This window comes from Phascolarctos cinereus, unplaced genomic scaffold (assembly GCF_003287225.1).
Source record: "Phascolarctos cinereus isolate Bilbo 61053 unplaced genomic scaffold, phaCin_HiC Scaffold_9;HRSCAF=440, whole genome shotgun sequence".
NCBI lineage: Eukaryota > Metazoa > Chordata > Mammalia > Diprotodontia > Phascolarctidae > Phascolarctos > Phascolarctos cinereus.
In genome coordinates, this window is record NW_027556402.1 from 189,571,966 (window position 1) to 189,593,355 (window position 21,390).

General features: G+C 39.3%; 1 protein-coding gene across 3 annotated transcripts in view; it reads left to right on the forward strand.

The window, feature by feature from the left end:
* Window positions 1–21,390, forward strand: part of EVC (EvC ciliary complex subunit 1) — a 135,764-nt gene that overhangs the window by 62,267 nt on the left and 52,107 nt on the right. For all 3 annotated transcript variants that reach the window (XM_020992261.2, XM_020992262.2, XM_020992263.2), the window contains one exon: window positions 17,258–17,470. In XM_020992261.2, the coding sequence (XP_020847920.1) occupies window positions 17,258–17,470 (213 nt within the window). The remainder of the gene's footprint in view (window positions 1–17,257; window positions 17,471–21,390) is intronic.

Below are 21,390 nucleotides of genomic sequence, written 5' to 3' on the forward strand. Positions count from 1 at the left end.
CTGTCCCCAACCCCCCGGTGGAGTGGGGAAGAGGAGATACTGCCATCTTTCAGTACAAGGAATATCTATCTATCCCCTCCATTTTGTGGACAAGGAAACTGAGGGCCAAGGAGAGGAAGTGATTTTCCCCAAGTCATAGTGAGCCAGGACTAGATACAGGTCATCAGCCTCCTGGTCCTGTGCTAGTTCTGCTACCTTGGACTGCCTTGCCTTCTAGATGGCATAAAGGTCCATGACGTGGTTGTGCCCATTTCTCTCATTGTGCCAGTAAAAGCACCACCACCAGCACCACCAACAGATCACAGTTAGACGCTACATCAGGATTACAAAATGCTTTACTCATAGTGTTTCATTTGATCTTCACACTCACCTTATGAGGCAGATAGTAGTAATCTTTTCAATAAGAAATGAGGCTCAGGCACCTGCCAAACGTCAGACAGTGTGTTAGCAAGAGCTAAGACACAGACGTGGGATCTTCTGATCCTGGGGTCAGAGCTCTTTCCATGACACCAAGATGCCTCATCTGTAATACGAATCATAGGAAACGCAGGGCGGTGCACTACAAAAATCTGCCTTGTACAAATGTGTCCCTTTACCCATTCCCCCAATCACAGAAGCTGGTATTATTAAAACAAAGCTGCATCATAGGATAATGGCAGCTCCCATGTGTCTGGTATACTGTACCAGTTTACAGAATGTAACCTTAAGGGCAAGACAGGGAGTCCTCCCATTATGATCTCTGTCTTACAGATGAAGAAATGAAATGACCTATCTAAGGCCATACAGCTAGGAAGTATTAGAGTCAGGACTTATACCCAGGTCTCCTAACTATAGATAATGTACTCTTACTACTGTATCATCCATCCTCTCAGAATTCTTTGGCCTACAGCAAAAGACACCTAGGTGGTACAGTGGATAGAGTACTTAACCTGAAGACCTGAGTTCAAATCTTGCTTCAGAAACTTACTTGCTAGGGGCAGCTAAGTGGTGCAGGAGCATCAGCCCTGAAATCAGGAGGACCTGAGTTCAAATCCAGCCTCAGACCAAACACTTGATGCTTACTAGAGCTGTGTGACCCTGGGCAAGTCACTTAACCCCAATTGCCTTACAAAAGAAAAAAAGAAAAAGAAACTTACTTGCTGTATGGCTCTGGGCAAGTCGCTTAACCTTAGTCTACCTCAGATCCTCATCTGTTCAAAGAGAGTTGATAGTAGTATCTGCCTCCCAAGGTTGTAGTAGAGGCAAAAGGAGATAATATTTGGTAAGCAGTTTACCAACCATGAAGTGCTATATAAATTCTATCTATTGTTATAAAAAGGAACATTTTCTAAATGGTACCTTCATCATTTTGTAGTAGGTATTTCGACCATAAAAAACTACCATGGTCATTTGTGAGCTATATACTTCCTGCATGAAGAGTCATTTTGACTGCTGTCCAGTTAAGGTTTTTGATGGCTATTCTTGAAGTAGAAAGAATGCTTTAGGTATAACTTTGGAGTCATTGTCTTTGGTGAGCAAACGACTCTGAGACAACAGATTCTACTTCCAAACTTTGAAGTATCTGGGATATTATTAGTGAGGGCTCTCCATCCTCAGGAGTGGGTTGTAACTCACCCAGGCTTGATCATCCTGTGCTGTGCTTGTCCATGTCCTTGCGTAAACTTTCCAAAGAGGATCTTGATTCAACATGTGCAAGGTTAGCTCTTGAGTTCCAATCTATCACTGTCTGTATCTTCAACACTGAAAATGAACATTGACCTGAGATTGGAGTCAAATCAGGAGAAGGAAGCTACCTGGCTTACATTTAGAAATTTGGATAAAAATTATATTGAGAAGATACAAGCTGATGTGAGCGTAGGATGACTAATCTCTGTGTTGAGGATGCAATTTAGTGACCAGAGCTTGATTATAAAGTGGGCGTCACGTTAGGCCCCTGCCTGGCTCTCAGTAGAGCAGTCTAAATGTGATGCAGTAAACATTCATCACATCAGAGGCACAGCCACCAGCAAAGGACTGTTTCATCCACAACAGCTCGTGAAGGCCTGGACAGAAGCTTTTATTTGACGAGTCAGCAGAATCGTAAATTAGCCTTTGGGGAACTGAAATATTAAACATTCACGAATTGGTTCAATAACCCCCCCCAAAAAAAAAACAGGGGAAGGTAGCTAGCAGGACATAATGTTGTTATTATTTGTCCTTCATTCTCAAAGAGGACCATGACATCAGGGAGGTGATGCTGTGACTTGCAAATAAATTGAATTTCAGTGAGGGAGGGCTGTGAAGAGTCACCAGCCTCACTTTGTCCTCTGGAGCCATCTGGGTCCAGTGGCAAGATATAGGTCAGGATGAGTGGAGATGGCCCCTAAGAGAACAGAAAAATCCTTCATGAAGGAGTGATCACAACATATGGGTAAGAGTTGCAGTTGAGGTCCCATAATGTCCTGAAGAGTGCATTGGGATTTTAGTAAGAGGACCTCATTTCCATTCCTGGCTCTGCCCCTATAGACTAGTCACTTCATCTCTCTGGGCTTTAGTACTGTCATTTGAAAATGATGGGGTTGGACCAAATAATCTCTAGGGTCCTTTTAAGCTCTAAGTCAAGGTTCTTGCAAGGCTAAGATGTGAAAGGTTTGCACTATGGACTGATAGAGGAAGTAGGCATCCTGAGGAAAATATGTGTCTGCCTGAATAGTTTAAACATTAGTTTTACCCCAGATCAGACTGTGAACCACTTGGATTTTCTTTGAGGCTTGCTGACTATACCTGGAGAGCCACGGTGGACAATGCCTTCTGAATTGTGCTCCTGGTCCCTATACTACAGGTGATATGTGGCCATACTTCTTCAATACCATCCCCCCCCACTATCACAGCCCTTAGTATGATTCCGTACAGCATGTAAAGAAAATATGGCATTAATATTTACCAGTGGAAGATAAGATGACATCAGGACTGAACTAAAACATATGGGTCAAATTATCCTGGAAAAACTCAGTGCTTCTAACAAAAGATATTTTCTTAATGACATCTCCCTAAAAAATTACTGTAAATGATATAATCAGAACGAAGACATTATGTCAAATATGCAGACTGACTTGAAGTATGTTAAGTTTTTATTGTCAGAAATTATGGTGGTACTAGCTGTCGGTTTAATTCGAAGCCCCCAACATTGCTGAACACCTACTATGTGCCAGGCACTGTGCTAGGCAGTGGGGAGGTACAAATAAGAATGATGTGATTCCTTAAGGTCACTAACCTTTATTCTCGTATCACCAGAGCCTAGTACATTGTCTAATACATGGCTCATATCCAGTAGATACTTATCAACTGACAGATTCCTTCTCTTGTGGACTTTTTACTTTAGTAGAAGGGATAAAATATGTACATGAATAACTCTAATAGATAGTAGAGGGTGATAAGGACAGGGGAGAGGTCAAAAACCCAGCTATACAAGTCAAGAACAGGGAGGGATTACTCATTCCTAAGATTTCCCGAGTCTTAGGCCAGTGATTATTCCATTATATCAGTCAAAAAAGAACATAGAAATTTACTCAAGAGGGCTGTCCTGTGATGTTTTCTAAGATTTGTTTGAAACATTCTAAATGCAGCAGGCAGATGGGCCTGGAATTGCAGGTCAGTACTGAGAAATCCTAATAATACTCAGCTAGTTTTCCATACAAGTTTAGCAAAATGGAAATGGAGCAGAGAAGCATCATGGATATTGAAAAGGTCATCCCATACTTAAATAGCTTGTCAAGGGAAGTGTTGAAATTTCCTTAAAGGTCAACAGAAGCTCCCCAGAATTCAGAGAAATTTGTTGTTCAGCTTCAAGGCCTACGATGCCAGAGCTGATCTGTGCTCACCTACTGATGGGATAGAATGTTCTAATGTCAAGTTGTGAGAACATCTGACTTGGGCATTTCACAGTAGGTTGTTAATAGCATCAGGGACTGCCTTGATATGCTTTACAACTGGAAAAGTATATTGGCCACACTAAGATGGCAAACAATCTGTCCTCCAGGTAGAAATCATTATAGACATTTTCTGAGGAATGCAGTAACCCAAGCCTTCTTTTCCCAAATCTATTCCCATATTTCTATTAATGGAACCACCATCCTCCCGATCATCCCAGTTGCCTCAAAAGCTCTGAATCATGTTTGTCTTTCCTCCTATATTAAATGAGTCACCAAAGCCCAACTGTTTTACCTTTGAAATATTTCTGACCATTGAATGAAGCTCAAATTGTGTCATAAAGCTGGAGGAGGCTTTAGAGATCATCTAGTCCATTTTATAATCGAGAAAACTGAGTCCCAAAGAGTGTAAGTGATTCATCCAAGGGCAGGCAAATGATAATTAAAAGAGCCAGGATTCAAACTCTGTTCCTCTGATTTCAAATCAATTATTCCTTTAACTATGCCATAGATACTTCCTAAGTCGTCAGTTTCAAAATATATTGTCCAGTTTCTATTAATGTTGCTAAGGGAGGTTTAAAACTTTAGTTATGATTGACTCCTACTTTCCCTTGTCCCCAGTATTTTGTCATTCATTAAGTTCTGTTGATTAAACATTCGTAATATGTTCAAGCTAACTTGTTTATTCCAAGATTAAACTAGATGTCCATTCCCCTTAGCAGCCCATTCCATACCTCTATTCAACCAGCTTAGGTTCTCAAACCATACATTTTTAACATAAAATTTATTTATTTATAGGATTTTTTTAAAAATCAGTGAAAATCCACCTTCTCCCCTTCCTACTCACCCTACCCATTTGAAAAAGAAAGAAAAATAAAATACTTATAAGAAATATTCATGATCAAACAAAATAAATTTCCACATTGGCCATGGCCAACAAATATGTGTCTCGATCTTTTCCTGGAGCCCATCACCTCTTTGTCAAGAGGGAAGTAGCATGTTTCATCATAAGTCTTTTGGAAGCATGGTTTGTCATTCCATAAGAGTACTTAAGTCTTTCAAACTTCTTTGTCTTTACAATCTTGAAGTTATTGTATTAGTTGTTCTCACTTTTTTGCTCACTTCACTAAAGCAGTCTTCTGCCTTTACTGAAACCATTTCCACCATCTTTAACAATGAAATCATATTCCATCACCTTTGTATACCACTTGTTCAGACATTCATAATTGATGGGCATCCCAGTTTTCAGTTCTTTACCACCACAAAAAGAGCCATTACAAATATTTTTGTAGAGATGCATCTTTGTCCTCTTTCTTTGATCTTTTTGTGATATAGACCTACTGTTGATATCACTGAGTCAAAGAGCATGCACAGTTTAATAGCTTTGGGAGTGTAGTTCCAAATTGCTATCCAGAGTAGCTGGACCAGCTCACAGCTCCACATTCATATACTTTAAAAAAAATAACATAATAACATTTTTCAAAATGTTTTAACATCTTAGCTTCTTTTATTCCCACAACAACCCTGGGTAGGAGAAAGGGTCAACTGTATCTCTATTTGACAGATGAGGAAACTGAGATTTAGAAAAAGTGACATCCACCATATTCACATAGTTAATAAATGTTTGAACCAGAATATGAACACAGATCTCCTCATTCCAAGTCCAATGTTCTTCAGAGTAAGCTAAAGGGATCCATGGAGGCGGTCAGCCAGACTGAACCGGTCTCTAATCTGTGGATGGCCAACGCCAAACAGAGTAAGCTAGAGACAGGACTGTCAAGAATCAGACAGAAGATTAATTTCAAAGTGAAAGAAATGGCTTACAAGCAAGGAGGCAGATTACACACGTGTGCTGGGGCCCTGGCTCTAATGGGGGATCTCAGGCGATGTGGGGAGACCTCAGTACTTATACCAGTGTTTGCGCAGTGAGCATTGAAAGGTAGCCCTTTCGATGAGAGGCAACAGAAACAGTGTGACAAGTTTGATTCATAGCAGGGCTTTGTGACCAGAACTTATCTGAGCTCAGACAATACCTGGTGCTGGTCAAAGCAATACAGTAATTGTGTGATTTTGCTGGAGGATGAGATCATCTAGAGAGTGAGCACAAAAGATTGTTGTTATGCCAAGCTTAGGGTCCAGCTTGCTTTCTGGGTCTTAGCTCTGGAAAACAGGGTATCTTCCAATATCTTGACAAGGTAAATAAATATTTATGGCATTTATCCGAAATAGAGTAAAAAGGGAAAATCTATAGTAGCTAATTTAAAACTTCAGAAGGCTTATGATTTCATCTATGTGGCTGTTCTCTCCATTGACATAAATCAAACGCTTCCTTCCTTACCTCCCACCCCTAGTACCACCGTCCAACGCAATCCATGCCTTAGTAGAGTTTTCTGCGTCATTGTGGCCAAAAAATGGATCACCTAGCACCTACCACCCTATGGTAATGAAGCTCACCGCTTTGAACTGGGCTGGTGATCAGATGTTAGACATACAGTCCATACAGCCTTGTGGCCTTTTCAGCCTTGGTCAAGGATCTTCCAGAGCCTCTCCCTCACTGATGCAGCTTTTAATAGGGTCACTTTCACACCGCAATGGAAAGCTTGAGGGATGTGAATAATGTACATATATTTCCCTTGAAAGGAAATTGACTTTGGAGATAGGCAAGAGTCAATTTTTACATTTCTTTTAGTGGTTCTGAGTTAAATATTCCTGGAGAATGAGGAAATGAGGGAGTATTTAATCAGATGCTAACTTTTGTATTTGTATTATCCAGCTAAAGACATCAAATGACAGGTTATTTTGCTCAACTAAAGAAATACTGTATTGTGATATAATAGTGGTGGTAATTTTTAATGCTTTACTTTCCATTGTCATATTCTTCAGGGAAAAAAGAACCCCTGTCTCCTTTTCAATTCTTCAGTTGGCTTCAAAAGGGGGAGAAAATGTGATTTCCTGATTTTGTTACATGCTAACGATTGCTTTGTATTTCCCTTGATATCCTCTTGGTCTTCAAGGACTAATGGTAGTTAGGATAACAATCGTGCCTGTTTCTCTAGGATTTTAAGCTTTGTGAAGCACTTTGCTCACCACAACCTTGTAGTATTGTCCCCATTTTATAGATGAGGAAATCAAGGTTTATCAAGAGATTCACACAGTGCCATACCACAAATATCAGAACCAGAATATCTTTTCAATCTAACCTCAGTGCTCTTTCCATTGCACCCTACTTACACTTGAAAGCACTTTAACATCCATTATTTTCATCTGGTGAAATGCTTTCCTTCCTCCATTACCATTATCAGATGCCACCACCTCCATAAAACCTTTCCCGATGTCTTCAAGCTGGATGTTCATCTCATCGTTCTTGGTTGGGACATCTCCTATGCACTTCTTTGGGGCATTACAGTCCTTGATACAATGCCTTCTCTTCCCTGCTAGACTATAAGTTCCTCGAAGTCTATCAAGTCTTAATAAATATTGGCCAAATCACTTTGGAGCAGCTAGGTGGCAGAGTGGATAGAGTACTAGCCTGGAGTCAGGAAGACCTGAATTCAAATCTAACCTCAGACACTTACTAGCTGTTTAACCCTGGGCAAGTCACTTAACTGTCTTTGCCTTAGTTTCCTCATCTGTAAAATGAGCTAGAGAGGGAAATGGTAAACTACTCCAGTATCTTTGCCAAGAAAATCCCAAGAGGGGTCATAGAGAGATATACATGACTGAAAAAAAAAAACTAAACCACAACAAAAATTAATTTGGTCCTCACAATATCCCTTTGAGGTACACAAAACAGACATCATCTCTACTGAAAAGATGAATGAATTGAGGCATAAAGTGGAATGATTTACCTAATGTCACACAACTAACTGTCACAGAAGGGAAGGGAATAAGCATTTATTAAATACCTGCTATGTGTCAGACACTGTGCTAAGTGTTATACGTATGATACCTCGTTTTATACAACCTCAGATCAACTCTGTGAGATGGGTGCTATTATTATCTCAATTTTACAGTTGAGGAAACTGAGGTGCATAGAGGTTAAGTGACTTGCCCAGGATCACACAGCTAATAAGTATCTGAGACTGGATTGGAATTTAAATCTTCCTGACTCCAGGCCCCCCTCTCTATCTATTGCACCATGTAACTGCTTCTGGAACTGGGACTAGAACCTAAGCTGTTCCTAATTTAATGCCCATTTCCTCATTTAATGGATTTCCATCCACCAATCATTTGACTCTTTTATTTTCTGTGACTTTTTCAGAAACAAAACTGCTTTAGATATTAATTTATGTCATGAAAGAGTTAATGATCTTCCCCAAAGCATGAGGCTTGAAGTAAGAAGTCTGAGGTTTTATGTGCCCACTCTGACATTTTATTAGCAGTGTAACCTTGGGCAAATTATTTCCCTACCTCATCCTCAATTTCCTCATCTGTAAAACAAGGGAGTTGGGTTACTTTGCCTTTAGGTTACCTTCTAACACCTGCATTCTGTGACATAAAAATGACTGATTGACCCCTTTCTCTGTAGGGGAGTAGGGACGTGGTGTTCATAGAAGGAAATTTCATTTTTCTCTTATGAAAGGCAGAATAAACTAATGAATAGTCTAACATTTCCAGGTTACTAAGCAAAAAGTATAGTTTTACTTAAAGAAATTAACACCCTGTTTCCCAGTTCCTTCAACGGTCTGTATAACCTTTCCAGCCTTATCTGTCATTACTCTCCTGAGTCAACCCTGCTGCTCCCCAGGCGGACTCATTTACCAGCTCACTTCCCCTTGAAAACACTTTTGTTTTCTTGTTTATGCAACCTTCCCTGCCTTGAGTGTCTTTTTTCCTTTTCTCTATCTGCCAGCCTTTACCTTTCTTAAGTCCCATCCCCAGTGCTGCCTTCTCTATGATGCCTTCCTTGACCTCATAACCTTCATTGATTTTTTTTTCTTTTTCCTTTCTCCGGATTTCTATAGCACTTACTGTCTGCCCTACTCGTTTGGGGCTTAGTCTATCCTACCCGATATGGTTGTTTTTGAATGCCTCTATGTACACCTTATCTCTCCTATGACATAGAGACGATACAGAATAGTGTATAGAATACTGGACTAGGAGTCAGAAAGACGTAGGTTCAAACCTTACCTCAGACGCGGACTTTCTGTGCGACTGGACATGTTACTTAAAACTCAGTTTCCTCACATGCATGCTGAGATAATGTTTGTAAAACACATGACAAATGTTAAAGTACTTTATATCAGCAAAGCAGAGAGAGAACCAGATGTGGAGCCAGTAATATCGAAGTCTGAATCACACCTTGGACATTTGCTAATTGTGTGATTCTGGGCAAGTCACTTAAACACTCTCAATGAGTACTCTCATCTGCATAATATTTTAGTTAATAATAGCATCTACCTTATGGATCAAATCAGATGCAATATGTATTCCTTACCTTAAGTCTTAGGGTGCTAAAGAAATGATAACTAGTACTATTATTATTAATTAGAATGGGAACTAAACTTGTCATTTCATTGGTATAGGGAACTCCCAGGTGGAGAAACTGCTTCCACCAATGCAGGCTGTCAACTTCTTGGCAATTTATAATCTTAGAGAGTTTCTTTCACTGAGAGGTAAAGGGACTTGCCTAGGGTCACAGAGCTGGTATCTATCAGAGGCAGGGTTTGAACCTACATTATCCTGGCTTTAAGGCCAGCTCTATCAACGACACTGTGACTGTGAATATTATGACTATATAAGTATCTGTTGTTTCTGTGAGTACATGAACCATGTCTCCTTCATTTTTTTAAGCCCCAGTTCCCCAGGCTTAGGGCCCAACACCTAGACTTCTCAGCAAATAATTTTGGATTGGTTAATGAATCCCTTTTTCGGCTGTTGTAGGATTTTGAGTTGCTGCAGAATTTAATCATCATCTAGTTGGCACAATGGGTAGAGAAATGGATCTGGATTTTGGGAGACCTGAGTTTAAATCCTGACTCAGATACTTACAAGCTCTGTAACCCTGGACAAATCACTTAAACTTTATCTGCCTCAGTTTCTCATCTGTAGAATGAAGATAATAATAGCCTCTACCTCCCAATACTGTTGTAAGGATAAAATAAGATATTTATAATATTCTTTGTAAACCTTAAAGCATTATATAATAATATAATATAAAATACAATACCATATAATACAATATAATATACCATATACAATATAATATAACGTAACAGTGTAAGATAGGATGATAGAATAGAATAGATTGTAATATGTAATGTAATACCTAATGTGTTAGCTGTTATTATTACTATTATTATTATTACTGCATCTGATCCCATCATTTTACAGATGATGCCCAGAGAATGGATGTAACTGGACCACATGGCTGCTAATTAGCAGAGGCAGAATTTAAGACCAAATGCCCTGCCTCTCAGTCCAGCGTTCTTTACACAACGTCACACTGCTTCTGTTTCAGACCTCTATCTCCTTGCATTTATAGTATATTGAAGCAGGGCCCATAGGCTTCTCCTTTAGAATAGCAAAGGAAAAATGATCGAGGGTTCAAGAAATTACTGTTGTGATGCTCAGTCCTAGGGCACTGGTATTTTAATGAATAGGCCAAACTATATTAAGCACTTCCCATGGACATTGAGATGGGAAGGGACCAATTTTGACCAACATATCTCTAGCAACAGCATTTGCTGACAGAGTTCTTTCACACAGTCATTCTGAGCAACCTAATTAACAGGTCAGTTCTGCTTAGGGAATAATATTTTTCCTTCCACTTTCTGAGGAAGTTTAAAAATGTTCTGTAGCTGGGTGGATTTGCTGAATAATGAATGGACTTAAAATCATAGGCTCTGGGAGCTGGAGATGACCTCAGACATTACCTAGTCAAATTCTTCATAGAAGTTTGAGAGAATTCTCCATGCATATCCCTGACAGAGCACAGGCTGTGTTTGAATGACAGGTGAAGTGAAATATTCTCTATCTATTACCTTCTAGGGAAAGAGATGGAAGTGCAGTTTAGTGGAGAATGTACTAGATTTTGATTTTAAGTCTGAATACCTGGTTCTTTTGCTATCTGTATGACATTGGGCAAGTCACTCCCGTCTCGGGGGAAGTACTGTCAGGCCCTTTTCCTCTCTGTCCTTCCTAATAGTCTCTTGTCAGGTTAAACATCTCCAGCTCCTTAAACGAATTCTCATCAGGTCTGATCTCCAGTCCCCTTATCATGCCTCCTTACCTCTCTATGGATGCTCTTCAGGTTGTCAATGTCCTCCTAAAATGTGGTGCCTAGAACTGTGCTCAATGTTCAGAGGTGATCCCAGCAGAGGACACTGGGACTATTACCTTTTTCATTCTAGACACTATGCTTCTATTAATAGATGCTTTGAGTCGTGTGGCAAAAGTCCATTCTCAGTCTTCATCTCCCCAGAGCAACCCTGGCCATTTCAAAGATGCTGAGGCAGTCGAGTAGGCAATAAAACAAATTAATTTTAGCTCTATTCAAGGCAGAAAATCAATATTTACCCAGTGAAAAAAAATGTCAGAATTAAAAAGGGAAAGAAATGCATTTTTTTGCTTATCAGAGGATAGTAAAAAGAATGAACCATTGGACAATTTCACATTGGAAGTCAAAGCCCTTCACCATTTTTTATTAGAAACAACAGCACCCAATCTATTTTATAGACTTAAAAATTAACTGTCATCTTAATTTGCTGCTTTAATTTTTGTTGCTTTATAAAAGCCTGAGAGAGAAGGCAGCTCTTCAGTTACATTTGTTCAAGTACCCCAAAGTAGCTATGTAGAATAGCAGTCTCAAAGGAGAGAAGAATCAATACCAACCTGATTCCTGACAGAAAATCAGCATTTCCAGAGGTTGGATGAACCTTTGCCAAAATACTAACCCTCTACATGGGCAGTCTCACTGTCTGGTCTCACCTGTCAGGCAGGGGGAATCATGCATGCTAAACCAAATCCCAGAGTTCCCTTGCTTAGGGAAGTTTACAAACGGCTGTGGCTATCAGAGACACCCAACTCCCGTTCACGTTTTGTCTTCTTTCCCCTTTGGCAGGAATATTGTAGAAAGAATTACAGTTTAGGAACATTTCAGCCCAAATGACCCAGAATCAGTGAATCTTAGAACTGGTAAAGACCTCACAGATCGTCAAGTCCAAACCATACTTGAATAAGAATCTAGCCCTTGCTTGAAGACCTCTAGTGAGAGGAACTCGCTATCACCCAAGACTTCTCATTCCACTTTGAGATAGTTCAAATCTTTAGAAAGTTTGTCCTTATATCAAGCCTAATTTTTAACTTCTCTCCATTAGTCCTAGGCCTGACCCCTGGGACCAAGCAGAACAAGCCTAATTCAACCCTTCAAATACTTGAAGGTAGCTTTCATGTCCTACCTGAGTCTCTTCTTTTCCAAGCTATCTCCAGTTCCCTCAACTGACCCTTACATGGCATTATCTTGAGGCATTCATAATCCTTGCAGTCTATCCTGGACATGCTCCAGGTTACCAGTTGTTAAAATATGAGCCCTAGAATGGAACACAATACTCCAGATGCGATTTGATTCAGGCAGAGAGACCATCACCTCTCAGATCTCAAACATTATGACTCTTTTAAGGCAACCTACTATTTCATAAGCTGTTTTTGCTCTCATATTGCATTGTTGACTTATACAGTATCAGCTTGGAACCCACTAAAATCGCCAGATCTCTTTTTGACATAAGTTGCTACCTTTCTCCCTTCCTTTATCTTATACTTGTTCAGTTGTTTGCTTGGTTGTTGATTTTTAACATTTTTTGGGAAAACCCACATTCTCTAGTTACTCCTCTTCCTTGACAGTCATCCTGGATTACAGAAAAAAAAAAAGAAGAAGAAGAAAGAAAGAAAAAAATTAGCTTGCTAAGAACCACTACTAAGAACTGCTAAGGTTATCCTCAGTAGATGAGCCCCTAGGTAATGGATTCTCTGGGTGTGGCAACTCATGAAACAAACAAAAATGTAAAATTGGTACTTGTGTCTATGGTATCTCCTTTACATCCTGCACTGAGGCTGATCTTGTAGAAAAGGAAAGAAGAATGTTAAGACTTACTAGGTGATACTGAAATGAGTTCAAGCATTTTAAAAAATCCTCTCATTCAGTGAATTGATGGATAGTAAAATAGTGGTAGGCGATGAGCTGCACCCAGAGTTGAACAAGAAGAGAACATGTAGGATTGCCTTCAGGAAATTGTGAAGCTCGTTAGTGATTCTAAGCTTCCCATGAAAGCAGAGGCTCATATTGCTAATACCAACATTCTAATAGTGATGCCGTGTGGTATTAAACATGAAATAAAAGAGTCTGTTCAAAGAAATTTATATGAGAATCAAACAGAAGAAAATGGAAAGGTACATGGTAAGTCTGAGCAGACTGTAATACATAACTGATGGGGAACCCTAAAGAACAGCAGTGAAATACAGCATCAAGGAATTATGTACAGGAAAATGATGATGATGATGATGATGGTGATGATGATGATGGTGGTGATGATGATGGTGATGATGATGGTGATGATGATGATAACAGTAATGAAAATGGACTGCTCATGTGGCAAAGACAGATGCCCGGAGTGCTCCATTAGTTCTTTTCCACTGTCAAGAAGAAGCAAAGAAGGTCTCCAGCATACTGGGTGGATCCCTACAGTCATTTTATGAGAGGACATGGATAGAATGTAATTTGCATCCTTGGAGAGAACTTCCAAATCAATGAGATCAGAAATCCATTTGAGTATATAGTAGCTTGACAGCATCAAAAAAGTTGAGTTAAGTTATGCGTTATGCCTAACTGAAGGGCCAGATGGTAGAACAGAGTAGCCTGAACTTTTAGGGAGAAAGAATGGTCCCTTTTAAAAAAAACAATTTTTTAAAACTTATTTTCATTCCAAATTTTTTAAAAAAAAAACCCTCCAAATTAAATATACCCTGGTCTTTCGCAGAACAGCAGAATCTCAGCTAGCAATCAGGAATTACCACAGGAATGTGAAGAAATTCAAGGGAGGTGGTTCTTGAGCTGTTAAGTTGGAAAGTTCCCAAGGGTCAGAGAAATTGGCAGCTGTCACACAGGCTTTGACATATACTATAGTATTTAAAAGAACTGTGGTGGTGTAGTATTAGGACCACCCACTCTAGGAAAAGGGCGCTATACTGCCACCTTGAGCGATAGGAATTTGTAACCCAGGTCTATAGATTGATTTCAAGTGGTGCATGAACTTGAATTGGAAAAAAAAAGCGTCATTATTTCAATGAAATTGGTTTCTTTTGTAATTTTATGTGTTCTATTTTATGTAACTAAAACATTATTCTTATTAGTCCATAGGCAAATTACCTGCTGTCAACAGGGCAAGTGACCCCTTTCAAGTTTTGTTTTGTTTTGTTTTGCTTTTGCCTCTGTTTTTTCATCTGTAAAATGGGGATAATAATAGCACCTACCTCCCACAGTTGCTGTGAGGATCACATGAGATAATTGAAAAGCACTTAGCAGAGTGCTTGATACATTGTAAGTGCTATATAAATGTTAGCTTTTTTTTTATTATTGTTGTTATTAAAGACCTTAGTATATGGTTTCCTAGGTTGCTATGCCAAAAGCAGTCAATCAATTAACCATCACCTGTTTGCCAGCCTGCTGGTAAGGAACTTCTTCAGGTTTAGCTAATTTGGTCTTCAGACAGTTAGTTCATCAGCCTGTATTTGAAATCTTCCCGGCTTGATAGAACCTGCCAGCCATTTTGCTTTGCTTACCTGGACTTTGAGAACTCACAGTTAACCCTTGGCCACAGTGAAACATGAGGAGAGGTGTAGTGGAGAAGTCACAGTATGATGTGGGTAAGACCTGGCCTGAGGCTTCCAGAATATGGCACAGGATGATGAATTATGCAAGGCATTTGTGCCTGTCGGGGACAGGAGATGGGGAGATGGGAAGAGCAGATGAGTTGGAGAAGGAGCAAAGGTGACCATCTACCCTGCTGTTGAAACCCTGCTCTTCTGACTCCAGTCCGGCGCTCTTTCCACTGCCTAATACTACTGCCATTTGCTTATTAATGATGATGATGATGATGATGATGATTTGGGTTGACATGCATTATCTCATTTGATCCTCCCAACAGCCCCATGAGAGGTAACGCATGTCCAATTATCCCCATCATACAGATGAAGTCTAGATTTTATCTCAGAATCTTTTTTAAAAATACAGTTTTTGTTGAAGTGTTTTGAAAAACGTTTACAATTGTCTGTCATCCTGCGTATAGACTAATTTAAGAACACTTATCAAATGGAGAATATACTCTGTTTTACCAAAGGGAATTTTGAAAGAAACTAAAAAAAGGTAGTATCTCTGGAAACAACATGTTGCTCTTTTGTGAGTATTTTAACGAACAATAAATCTCTGAATAGAAGTTTTGTTTTCTTTTATAAGAAAAGTAGGTAATTACATTCCCTCATTAAAGGATCTGTCTCTAACTGTGGTGAGGTAGTCCTCCAGCCTGCCTGCCTTGTTTCCTTCCTTCTTGCCCCATTTTTATCGGGGGAGGGTAAGTTGGGTCTCCCTATCTCTTCCAGGCTGGAAGTGCAGCACCTAGTCATGGGGCCAACCCACTGCTGGTCAGCACGGGATTTTTGACTTGTTTCATTTTCAGCCTGGCCTGGCTTGCTTCTCCTAAAGCACTGCTCCCAGGGACTCACCACATTGGTACTAGACAGTGCAGACTCCTAATAGTCTTAGCACACTGAATTTCAGAACTTCCAAATTCAAGTGGTCCACTAGCCTCAGCCTCGGTAGCAGGGATTACAGCTATAAGATCTCACACCCACGCACTTATTAAACACCTTCTGGGTACAGAGCACTGGGCTAGGCACTAGGAAAGATACAAAGTTCACATAAGCTAAAGTAACCACCTTCATGGAATTCCTGGTCTACTAGGAAGATGTGTCATAAACAAATAATGTTAATGCACAGTATTATAAGATAAATTCATGAGAGACATGTGAGGTCATAACTAGGGAGTTGGAAAACTTTCAAAAGTAACTTGGAAGAGTTCTAACTCTTTGGAGAAAACAATGGATCATAGACTTCCAATTCTTCCTGGGATAAAGGAAAGGCAAGATATTGACTTTCAAGAGCCAAAGCAGATCAAAGGAGAAAAACAAATAGAAGCAGAAAATGTGGAAAGGGAATGACTAGAGGGTAGAAGGTGTGTGATCTGCATCATACATTCCAAATGTTGTTATTGCCTTATCTGATCCATCCTTATAAGGGTGGTGGTGGTGTGTGTGTGTGTGTGTGTGTAAATTAATTGTGTGTGTGTACATTAATTGACCAGGAAATTTTAATTATTCTAATTAGCATGAAAATGGATTCTGATCATTTAGTATAAATGGGTTCTAATAGTTCAGTTGCAAAGGAGTTGGTGATAATATAGTGTGCTGCCCTTCCCAGAAAGCTTTTGATGATTAAGGAGGACCTTTAGTTCACCAATCAACAGGACTCTTACTTGAGATGAAGACTTTGGAGGAGTGCACATCAAGACAGATGCTCATCTTTGTCTCCTTCGTCTTGCTTTTAATTACACCATCTCACCAAGCCCTTGATTCTAGACATTGTGAACTGGATAAGACATCAGATCACTTTAGCATTGCCTTACTGGTCAATAAAGAGTGGTGGTGGGTTCTCTGAATGTATCAGACAGAAGGCATTAAAACAAGTCTCATTAGCAGGATTCAGTTCATTAGAGCTGGAATTTGATTCATTTCAATAAACAGTGCCTACTGTGAACAAGGCTTTAAGCATGGCATTGGAGATACAAAGACAAAAACAAAATAGTGACAGCCTTCAAGGAGCTTACCTTCTACTGGGTGAGCAGAAGAGGGAGGAATACAACTTATGCACAATTTAATATAAAGCAAATGTAGTTGAGTACATTAATTTAGTACAGGTCCCCACCTGCTCTGCAACTTATAGCCTTAGTTGCCTTGAATGCTGTAAAGTTAAGTGACTCACCCAGATCACCTAGCTCATCTATGTCAGAAGTAGGACTTGAACTCTAAGCCAGCTTCTATCCAACTTCCAACCAGGCAACATGGCCATTCCTACAGAAAGGGGTCAAGGACTTGGGAGTTCTCATTTTGTAAATAAGAAAGTAAGACACCAGAGAGAGAAAATGTCATGCCCACAATTTCACAGGTACTGAATGTCGGAGCCTTGATTCCAGGTCCAAGGTGAACCCTCTTTCCATCACCCCACATGGCCCCCAATTGCTGTTCTAAGGCAGTGTAATCCTGCAGGATTGATTCTGCTCATTTATATTTTTATTTTTTAGGAGCTATATAGCAGTAGCATCCAAACTTTTGAAAAACTCATAGAAGAAACATTTCTTCATACGCTCTTGGGAGTGACTGGCCTTTCCTTGGGAGAATGTGAGCACTTGAAGCAAGATGTTCAACGCAGTGGAGCCCTTGACTTGGAGAAGTCAGAACGATGCCGAGAAAAGCAATGGACACTTTTTCAGGAACTACTTGACCAAGAAAAACAGGTATTACACTTACTTATAGCAGCCAGATCAACATCACTCTGAAAACTTGACATCTCAAAATTTCATTAATACGAAACAATACTTGAACATATAATATGTATGTCACATACTATATATAATATATAATGCAGTAAAATACAATATAATATATAATACAACATATAACGTAATACAATATATACATATTTTACATATTTTATTTACATACATATATTTACATAAGACAATATAATGCATACACATATACGTGCATTCACATGTGTTTGTGCATTATATTTGTATACCTACACATAAATTCATATATGTAGGTATGTATATACATGTACATACTGTATATGTATATATACACACATATGTAATGCATTCATATTATATGTGTATAGATCATATCTATTATATATAGGTGTTATGGGGGGGGAAGGGAGAGAGGGGGAAGAGAGGGAGAGAGAGAGAGCGTGCTAGGTTTCAGTTAGTGTTAATGAATCCCATGAAATGCTCACATTATTTGAAAGTTGTACTGTATGTTTCCATTAAGCTGCAACCAGTGAGCATATTTTACATAATTGTAATTTCAAACTTGAATTAACTTGCAAATTTAAATAAATGAGACCATTTTACAAAATTCATTGTTCACACTAGCTGGGACCTAACGATAGATAGATAGATAGATAGATTGATAGATGAATGGATGGATAGATGAGCTTTTTTCAAAGTTTTCACTTCTTACCAGTCACACCTGCACAGTGTTTTTTATAATATTGTTATTTAACATCAGCTGCATTCTGAAGCCATGCTTCATTTAAAACCGTAAATACACTAATTACATTTAACATACCCTGAATTTTTTAAATGCACAAACATTTGATGGTTCAGTCCAATTCAACAAATGTTAAATTCCTACTATGTACAATGTCCTGTGCTAGGTGCTAGGGATACATACATACATACATACATACATACATACATACATGCATACATACATACATATATATAAGTGTGTATGTGTGTGTGTGTGTATGTGAACTTATAAAGTCCCTACCCTCAAGGAGCTTATACTCTGTTTGAAGAATCAATTAGGAAGACAAATAAGTAGGATATAACGTAGAATGAGTTAGGAGAAAAGATGAGATTCAGATATAATACAATAAGAAATTTTGGGAAGAAGACATACTTTCCTCATGGAGGAATAGGAAATCTTGGAATCCTTGGGATCCAGTCATCTTGGAAGCAGTGACACCTGAATGGGGCCTCAGAAATGGAAATATAGAAGAATTGTGTTCTAGAGATGGAAGACAGGCTGAAAAAATGCACAAAAACAGGAAAAGAGCCAGCCTCGGTTTGTGTTTTATCCTAATAGGCAACAAGGAATGAATGAAAGTTTTTGAGTAAGAGAGTAAAATGGATGCTGATGAGGAAGCCTGCCATTTCATTGAAAATTGGGGAGCTTGAGAGCATGTGAAATGTTGAGATGCCATTTATGAGACTATTTATGAGAAATATGGCAAGTGGGTAATTAGAAAATAAGCATCTACTAGTTTTGAATAGATAGTCTGAGGTTTCATATTGCTATAAAAGCAAAGTCAGAACCAGTGTCTTTAGACAGACATCTGTAATCTAACTGTAGCCTGTCAATCATGGAAATAACTTAGTTATTTTAGGGAAGGATCAGACCTAAGTTCTGTTTTTCTCTTCTATTTCTTTTTCTCTTCTCTTCTTTTTTTTTCTCTTTATTTGTAGATTTTTCTTGGCTCATCCAGAACTTTTTCAAGAATAGCTTCATGTACAGACAAGTTTAAGGACCTCATCAACTGATTAAATACGTATGATCAAGATAGCATTTCCTCAGGTTGTATAAGTCATAACTAATTTACTGATTGATTCTTTAATTGCTCTAAATTGCCTCAAGATATTTAGAGACTGTCATTCTCTCTCATTTTCCACGTTGCCTCATTAATGAAGACATGAGGAATGAACTTTACATGAAGGTAAACAGAGGGTTGATGTCCCTCAAATACACCAGATTTCCAGTTTATCAATCTCCTTGAGGTCCACGATCTACATGATAGGTGTCAAACACCCACACAGCTCCCGAGTGCAGCCTGAACCAGATTAAAATGATATTGGGAAAAATTTAACAAAATAAAAAATACAATAAAACATATTATGCATTTTTCTAACTCAAAATGTGGCCTCTAAAGATCCCTATATATGATTTTGTGGCTCCTGTTCCTACTTAGTTTGACACCACTCATCTACATCATTGCTCCATTTAAGTCCCACAGAAAAAATCATATCACTCACAAGTGTTCTACCCATGTAATGAGATTTACATGACCATAGATGGCTGTCCTTCCAGTGCTCCCTATGCCACATCTCTCTTAAAACTCTTTTGTCATGACTATCCCCTCTATCACTGTGCCTTTCTCTTCTTTCCCGTCCTATCCAGCCTCATACGCCCTTGCTTTTCTATCTTAGGAGTCTACATCCTGCACTTGACCAGATCAACTTTCCACTGCCCTCTACCCTTGATTTCCTTGTTCTCTTTTTCTCTTGCCCCAATCTCTTTTCAAACTCCAATCTTGGATTATTCCTACCTTATGCCATTTTCATTTCCACACATGTGCTACCAAAGTCACACAATCATGCAGAGTGTTCACCACAAGTTTATCATATGTAATCTTAACTGGACCTCTGTTGTTATATGCCCATCCTTTTACTCTTTACTAATTCACTTCTTATTCTACTCACCACAGCATCTGCTCTAAGCCTTCTCTTTTTTTTTCTGCAAGTGACCTTTGCTAGCCCTCCCACTCTGGATCTCACCAGAGCATCTGATCTCTTTTACCGAAGAAAAGAAAATAAGGCCATTCATTAAGTGCTCTTCCTTTTCCTCAGTTCTACACTTCACTTCAGCATCACCCTTCCCCATTCTATCTTCCTTAGATTTAATCTCAGAACAAAGAGCTCTTCTGCTTACTAGTGCCAACCTACTGAATGGGTGTTCCTTCAGTCAAAGTGAGAGCTCAGAAAGTCCTCAGCCTAAAAAAGCAAAGGTTCCCGCTGCATCCCAGGCCATCTCTAGCTGTCCTGATCTATATCTGGCCACTGGACCCAGATGGCCCTCGAGGAGAAAGTGAGACTGGTGACTTTGCACAGCCCTCCCTCACTTAAATCCAATTCACTTGCATATTATGCCACCATCTTCCTGATGTCATGGTCCTCTTCTGGGAACAAAAGGCAAACCACACACAAGCCAACCCCATTACTTATGCTCTTGATTCCATTCCCTCTCATCTCTTCTTGGAGCCTGTCCCATCTATTAATCTCTTCTCTCTGCTTTATTTTTAATATGCTCTTATGCATTCAGCTCCTTCCTCACTGCTTATAAATATACCTAAATATCTCATATCCTTAACAAAAAACTTTCACCTGATCCTTCCATAATCTCAAGCTGTTAGGTCAACCAGTATCTCTGCTCCTTTTCAAAATCCTTGGAAAAAAGTCTTATGCATTGCCTCTGCTTTCTCACCTCTCAATGTCTAACAGTATAGCTTCCATTCTCACCACTCAGCTGAAATTGCTCCCTCTGAGGTTACTAGGATCATTTCATTGCCAAACCTTACGGCCATTTCTGAGTCCTCATTCTCTTTGACCTCTCTGCAACATTTGACAGTGTTGACTATCCCCACCTCCTAGACATTCTGTCCTCCTTGAGTTTTCATGACTGTACTGTTTCCTGATTCTCCTCTGACTTGGTTGAACTCCTTCTCACTCATCTTTTGTGGATCAACATTCATGTGCCACTCTCTGTATGTGGATCTATCCCAGCCCTCCTCCTCCAAGGCCCTCTCTTCTTTATGGTCTCTTTGAGTGATCTCATCAGTTCCAATTGATTCAGCTATCACCTATTTGAAGATGAC